Source organism: Eumetopias jubatus, unplaced genomic scaffold (genome assembly GCF_037043125.1).
Source record: "Eumetopias jubatus isolate StellerSeaLion01/CBP00866 unplaced genomic scaffold, mEumJub1_p1.0 scaffold_12, whole genome shotgun sequence".
Classification (NCBI taxonomy): Eukaryota; Metazoa; Chordata; class Mammalia; order Carnivora; family Otariidae; genus Eumetopias; species Eumetopias jubatus.
This window is the reverse complement of record NW_028274818.1, coordinates 95458302-95465274: the sequence shown is the minus strand read 5'-3', so window position 1 is coordinate 95465274 and position 6973 is coordinate 95458302. Positions and strand designations below refer to the sequence as shown.

Sequence of the window (6973 nt, the reverse complement as noted above, 5' to 3'; positions counted from 1 at the left end):
AGAAGTTTATTAAGCAAGGATACAGAAAAAGCTCTCAGGAGTGAGAGGTGTCCTGACAGGGTTGCCCTCCGCCTATTTCTTTACCTGAGCTCCACTCGTGTTCAAAATGTCCCAGCAAAAAAACAAAACAAAACAAAACAAAAAAACCCAAAATGTCCCAGCAGTCCTCATCAGCTTACAGAAGCCCTTGGTTATGCTCCTTTCTCTCATACTTTCAGGATTTTACACTCTTCCCTCTGCCTGGAATGCCCTTTCCACAACCCTCATCTACTAGCCTGGAGACTGTTCCTTTAAGATTCAGTCTAGCACTATGTATGAGTCTCTTCCGGGGAAGTTATCCTAATTTCTTCCCCACCCATATGCTTCTGTTTGCTATGAAGGAAACCATGCATACCTCACTCACTAGATTGAGCCTTCAGTGGGTGGGTAGTGCTTGCAGTTACTGTTGAAACCCTGTGCTTACACAATACACATACTAGTTGAGGTTGAAACATGCTCCAGGTCTCTTTCTAGGAGCCAGGAAACTGAAATATGTAATTCAGTGTGTATTCAGGTCAAAATCTAGGTTCATAGTTTATTAATAAGCAGCAACAAAACTGAAACTCTCCAACTCAAATGCACAGTGTGAGAAGCTCTAAAACTTCATCAATGTATTGGATTTTATGAATTCAGTCCTATCTAATCTATGCTAGCATACAGGATAAAAGAAAAGTGATTTTCAAGTTTTATTTTCTATGTGTCAACATTCATAATACAGACTTTAATCTGATAAAGTCTGACCCCAGACAGTTGATTATTTCGATTTGTAACTGGTTAAATCAGAGAAAAAAATTTAATTTCGAATATATGCCACCAAAAATAAATATTCACTTAATGCAGTCTTATCTGTTTTATATCAAAAGATTTTTCCTCCTCAAATAAAGATTCTAAAATAAATTCAAGATTCCTTTGAATGAAAAAAAAATACACCTTCTAAAACAGCCTACAAAACAATGCAGGGGATTGCTAGGCACACTTACTGTAAGAGGAAAGTATGTTCAATGAAAAGGAAATTGAAAACATGACCTGAAACTTTTATGAGCATTTAACAAGGCCTTTACTTCATTTACTTTTAGCTATTCCATAAATACTGGAAGAGAAATTGGACACTTTGTAATGAAACTTAGAAAAATTTCCTTTTTCCATAAAGCAAACTTATAGATCTTTCCCTTTGGCTCCTTCTTCCAATCCTCCTTCACTGTGCTGAAGAGCTATTGAGTTCTTCCAGATTTTTGGTTAGGCAGGTGGTTTCCAAGCTGACCGGGCTTTCGAGGTAGGTAGTTCCTGCACAGGGTTTTCCAGTCACTGGATCTATAACTTGTCCAACTTTGAAAATGATCTCGGCCAGTTCATGTTTCACGTGCTTTGTTCGTGGAACAGGTAGAGCTTTGAGAAGCACAATATCCCCAACTGTGCACTGCTGAAGAGCATCATGAGCAAAGTAGGTTTTACGCTTATTAAAATACTGTTGAAAGAAGGAGGAACAAATCAGTAGTTCCCATCTGTGATCTGACAATACAGTATAGAATATGAAAGAGTAATGCACAGAAAACAAGCTGGGACTTGGGGAAAAAAGATAATATACTTAGGAGGCTTCTAATACAAAAATTAGCTGCTTAATTTCTGGAAAACAGTATATTCTAGAGTGGATCATGTCCCTGAGCTCTCCAGCCTATTACCTTCAGTATCCTTGTCTATCAGTCATCATCCTTCTTTACCCTTATTTAAACTGTTCCTTCCTAGTGGAGCCTTCTCTCCAGCCTATAAACATGCTACTTTCATTTCTAGTTGTATGATTTGGAACAAGTCACTTCCATCATTCCAAGCACAGTTTTTTTTCCCTAATGTAAAATGAGGCTCCAATATCTGCATCTCTAAAGTTAACCAGAAAATCAAATGTTGTAATATACATAAAACACTTAGCTCCATGGGTGGCTCGAAGTACTGCAAACAAGCCACAGATGGTCATAAACAACCTTGCTACAGAAGGTATTCTCATTCTACATATGAGAAAACAGGCTCTGGAGTAAGGTAATGGGCGCAGCTACGAAACAACAGTCAATATTCAAGCTAAGGTCTTCTGACTCTCAGGCCAATGATCATGCTGTCACTCTTCAGCTTGCTCCTGTGTTGTTAATAAAAGACCACTTAATTTTTTTATTATTTATACTTTAAATTTTTATTGTTACATCATACATAAAATGTATGTACACCATACATTACATCATTAGTTTTTGATGCAGTGTTCCATGATTCATTGTTTGTGCATAACACCCAATGCTCCACGCAGAACGTGCCCTCCTCAATACCCATCACCAGGCTAACCCATCCCCCCACCCCCCTCCCCTCTAGAACCCTGTTTGTTTTTCAGAGTCCATCGTCTCTCATGGTTCATCTCCCCCTCCAATTTACTCCCCTTCATTCTTCCCCTCCTGTTTTTTTTTTTTTCTTAACATATATTGCATTATTTGTTTCAGAGGTACAGATCTGTGATTCAAGTCTTGTACAATTCACAGCGCTCACCATAGCATATACCCTCCCCAATAAGACCACTTTATTTTGCTCCTTAACGCACCTGGTGCCCCCTTCCCTCAACTCTGTCACCTCTGGGGGCGCCTGGGTGGCTCAGTCGGTTAAGTGTCTGCTTTTGACTCAGGTCATGATCCGGACTGAGTCCCGCTTTGGGCTCCCTGCTCAGCGGGGAGCCTGCTTTTCTCTGCCCCTCCCCCTGCTTGGGCTCCCCCTCTCTCAAAAATAAATAAAATCTTTAAAAAAACAAACAAAAAACCCCAAAAAACCCTGTCACCTCTGCTCCTGTGTTTTTGATCCTAGATAGCAAAGAGCATTTCTACCTTCCTGTGTGCCCAACCTGGAACGCAGAGCCATCCCTGGCACTTTCCTCTTCCTTCCTTGCACATCTAACAAATCAAGGACTCTGACTCTTCTTTCTGAAATCTACTTTTCCCACTCCATTCCCATTGCTCCAAGGACTATTCAGGTCCTTATATCCAGTTCTAGATTTCTGCAATAGCCTTCTAACCCACTTCCTTACCTCCAGTTCTCATCCTATGTCTCCAAGTCTGTCTTCATTTGCTTATAGGATGAAATCCAAAAATACCACATCCAAGACCACTCTCACTCCAGCTCCCCGTGTTCTTGCATTCACTCAGCAACAGTCAATGCCTACTTAGGGTCAAGCTCTGGGCTCGACCTTGCCAAACCACTTGTTCCTGCACAGTGTCATGCCCTTTAATGGCTAAAAGAGCTTCCATAAACAACTCATCATGGCCAGAATGACTCCCCTAAACCCGTCCTTTGGATAAAAGCCTTTCTGAGATTCAGCCCAAATGTGTAACTGAGGATGCTCTCCTTCAGCCACGTGGGAAGAAACAGGTATCCTGCTCACTGCTCCCAGTACTTTGCACATAGAATGACTATAGCAGTTATCAGACTGAGTTGAAATTAACTCTATGTGTCCCCAGAATTTGAGAATGAACCATGATCAATTCACTTTGTTATACCCACAGATCAGCGCAGTGTCTGCTTCACAGCAGATGCTCAGTGCATCTGTACTGACAGGGAACTGTTTCTCTGCTTAGAACCCATAATATGCTGTTATTTATCAATGCCATCTGAAAAAGGGACACTCCTCACCTTTAATAAATAGGGATCCAAAACAAGCCTGGTCACTCTCACTTTAGCTGTTTTTTGCATTGCTGTTCCAATCACCTTTCCCACAATCCATTTAGCATGGACGGATGAACGAACTACTGACATTATGTGGCTTTAGTCACCTGAAAAACAAATTTCAAAGTATAATATGCTGCTGAATTTTGTTACTAGACCTGCTGAAGTTCAGAAACAGTTTTTGTTGGCCTTCCGGAATCACTTTAGAGATGCTTACACGTTTCACTATTTCCCCTAACCCAACCTTTCACCTTCATACTGTTTACAGAGTTGTCATTTTAATCTAAGCCTCTATTTCCCCCTGTGCAAAACGGGAATAAGAACAGGATCTACTCACAGGAGTGCTTTGAGGGTTTAACCTAGAAGGCGCTCAATAGCGCTAATAAACGTGGGTCTTTACTGGTGTCCCTTACTTCTTTCCTTCCGCTGGGCGAGCCTGTCCCTGAAGGCTCCAGCCCCGCTATTCGCGTGCTCACGGCCTAGGCGGAACGGCCGGGGGAGTCCTCCTCACTGGAGGACATCTTCACTTGGGACTGCTTTCTTGATCAGTCAATGCTGAGTCCATCCGGCCGGACCTGGGGTAGAATGGGATCACTGACTCTCCCGCCCCGCACTACCCTGGGATCAGGCCACTCGCCTCGCCTCCAGGTTCTCACGGGGGTGTCGTCTCGCTCTTCCGAATTCACCTCCGCAACTGCAGGGCTCGACCCGCGCTCGCCTTCCGCCTCTGTTTTCCCGGCGCGTGCAGTCCGGATGGGCGGCCGGAGCGTGGCGACGTCACGTCCTTACAAGGCGCTCCGCCCAGGACGGCTCCTCTCATTGGCCGCGTGTCCCATCAGCCATGGGCGGGGGTGGGGTTGGGTGGGTGGGTAGGTAAAGGCATGACTCCGCCCACTCCCCCTTAAAGGGAACCGCGGACTGAGGGTAAACGGGAGACTTGTACTTGCCCTTTCTCCACGCGCGGAGCCACTGCAGCGTGGAGGATTCCGGCCTTTCATTTAACTATTCCATTCGGTTTCCTTTTCTTCCGCCGAGCTCCCAGGCTTGGACAAGGCCTTCCAAATCAGAGGAACCTCATTCATTCATCAAACACGGGAACATCGGACACTGCTAAATGATGAGACTTAAGCATTCTACCCCCACAGCTCCTTTAAAGATAACTTCTGTAGGTTTTTGTGCCCAATTTGATTTTAGGTGTTATTTCTCAATATCTACGAGACGGAGAGAAGTCCAGCGTTGGCACATATTTATGTGTGACAGTTATGAAGGAGTTCGATGGGCCATGAGCAGGCTGCTTGATGGCACCTTCTCAGATAGAGGGAGGACTGGCAATGTATTAGGAAATCGAGAGAAACAGAAAACAATAGGCTACTGGCACAGACAATTTGAGGGCCCAAATACAGGTATAGTGCATTGTCTTTAGCCATCGAAACATCTTAGCAACTGGTGAGGGAAGACTGGGAAAATAAGAATTCTCCTGCACAGTCTGTCCAACACTCCTTTCTTTCTTAGCAAACAGGTATAGAACACTTCTTAGACTCTGTGCTAGGCAAAAAGATGAATCAAAGGAGACTCCCTCTCTCAAAAAGGCCACAGTCTAGTAGGGACAGGTGTAAAGAAATAAGTGTAAAACAACTGTAGGTAATGGGAACCTTGAGAAAGGAATGCATAATTTTGCGGAGAGAGGAGACTTGATCAATACATAGCCCTTGACCAGGGGCTATGTAGCTTGAGGGGAGAGGGAGGTGGGATGTGGGAAGGGCATTTGAGGCAGAAAGGAGAACATGTGCAGGGGTGCTGGGTTGTGAGAGACAGTATGATGAGCAGGAGGCTCATACTGCCAGCATATACGGTCAGGAAAAGAATGGCCGGGATCTAAGTTGGTCAGAGATAGGCCTCTACCTAAGAAACATTTCTTGTTAAGAGCCTGTCCTCACTTTTTGTTCTAAATGATGAGAAGCCTTTGAGAGATATGAATAGTTTTGCTAGTCTTCAACATCATTGTGGTAGGAGTGTGGAGGAGAGAACAGAGATTGGAGAGATTTGAGGCTAGATGCTTTGTCAGGGGATGGTGAAAACCTAAACTGGAGCAGCGGGAATGAAAGAAAGAAAGTGGGTTGGAGAAGTGATTGGGAAATTGGCCATGTGAGGCAAGGGGACAGAGAGGTGGTAAGAGTGTGTGTAAGTGTGGCATAAACAACAGAAATTTATTTTCTCATGGTTCTGGAGGCTGGAAGACTGAGATCAAGGAGCTGTCAGGGTCAGTTTCTGGTGAGGGCTCTTTTCCTGGCTTGCAGATGATCACTTTCTTGCTATGTCCTCACGTGGCCTTTCCTCTGTCTATGCGTGCACAGGGAGAGAGAGGGCGGACAGACTGGTGTCTTTTTTTTTTTACAATAACGCTAATCTTATTGGATTTGGCCCCACCCTTACGACCTCATTTATTTATTTATTTTAATTTTTAAAAATATTTAATTTATTTATTTGACAGAGAGAGAGAGCACACACAAGCTGGGGGAGCGGAAGAGGCAGGCTCCCCACTGAGCAGGGAGGCCGATGTGGGCTTCGATCAGAGGACCCTGGGATCATGACCTGGACTGAAGGCAGACACCTAACCAACTGAGCCACCCAAGTGCCCCTGACCTCATTTAATCTTAAATACCTTCTAAAGGTCTTGTCTTCAAATACCATCACATCAGGGGTTAGGGCTTCAACATACATATGAATTTTGTCGGGGGGAACACAATTCAGTCCATAACAATAAAATCAAAGAAGCAAAGTAAAAGCCTTGCAATCTTAAAATCGATTTGGAAATACAGTATGAACTCATGATTTATTTTTCTCAAAAAAAGTTTTTCCTAGAAAGAGTTTCCTAAAGCAGCCTTTTAGAAGAGAGTAGGGGAAAGGAAGTTTATTTCCTCAGGCAGGTGTACCAGTCTACTGGTATGCTACTGTTTAAGACTATGCATGTATCTTAAAAGTCTGAAGTCTGGCTGGGCAAGACTTATATTGGGTCTTCTTGGACAAATTTAATCATATAAAGATTGTTTTCTTCTTGGGCGCCTGGGTGGCTCAGTTGGTTAAGCGACTGCCTTCGGCTCAGGTCATGATCCTGGAGTCCCGGGATCGAGTCCCACATCGGGCTCCTTGCTCAGCAGGGAGTCTGCTTCTCCCTCTGACCCTCTTCCCTCTCGTGCTCTCTATCTCTCATTCTCTCTTTCTCAAATAAATAAATAAAATCTTAAAA

At 43.8% G+C, this 6973-nt stretch overlaps 1 protein-coding gene across 5 annotated transcripts; it reads right to left on the bottom strand.

Annotated features, from left to right (window-relative positions):
* Nucleotides 1-1072: 1072 nt before the first annotated feature.
* On the bottom strand, nt 1073-4472 carry MRPS17 (mitochondrial ribosomal protein S17). 5 transcript variants are annotated; one of them, XM_088029111.1, is made up of 4 exons: nt 4413-4430; nt 4064-4301; nt 3694-3833; nt 1073-1504 (listed from the first exon to the last, which is right to left on the bottom strand). In XM_088029111.1, exons 3-4 carry the CDS (start codon nt 3814-3816, stop codon nt 1235-1237), a joined length of 393 nt encoding a protein of 130 aa, XP_087885237.1. In that variant the 5' UTR covers nt 3817-3833; nt 4064-4301; nt 4413-4430; the 3' UTR covers nt 1073-1234. The 5 variants fall into 5 exon arrangements, with proteins under 5 accessions (XP_087885237.1, XP_027966123.1, XP_027966125.1 ...); XM_028110322.1 differs by having other exon boundaries at nt 4064-4472; XM_028110324.1 differs by having other exon boundaries at nt 4140-4472.
* Between the last annotated feature and the right edge of the window lie 2501 nt (nt 4473-6973).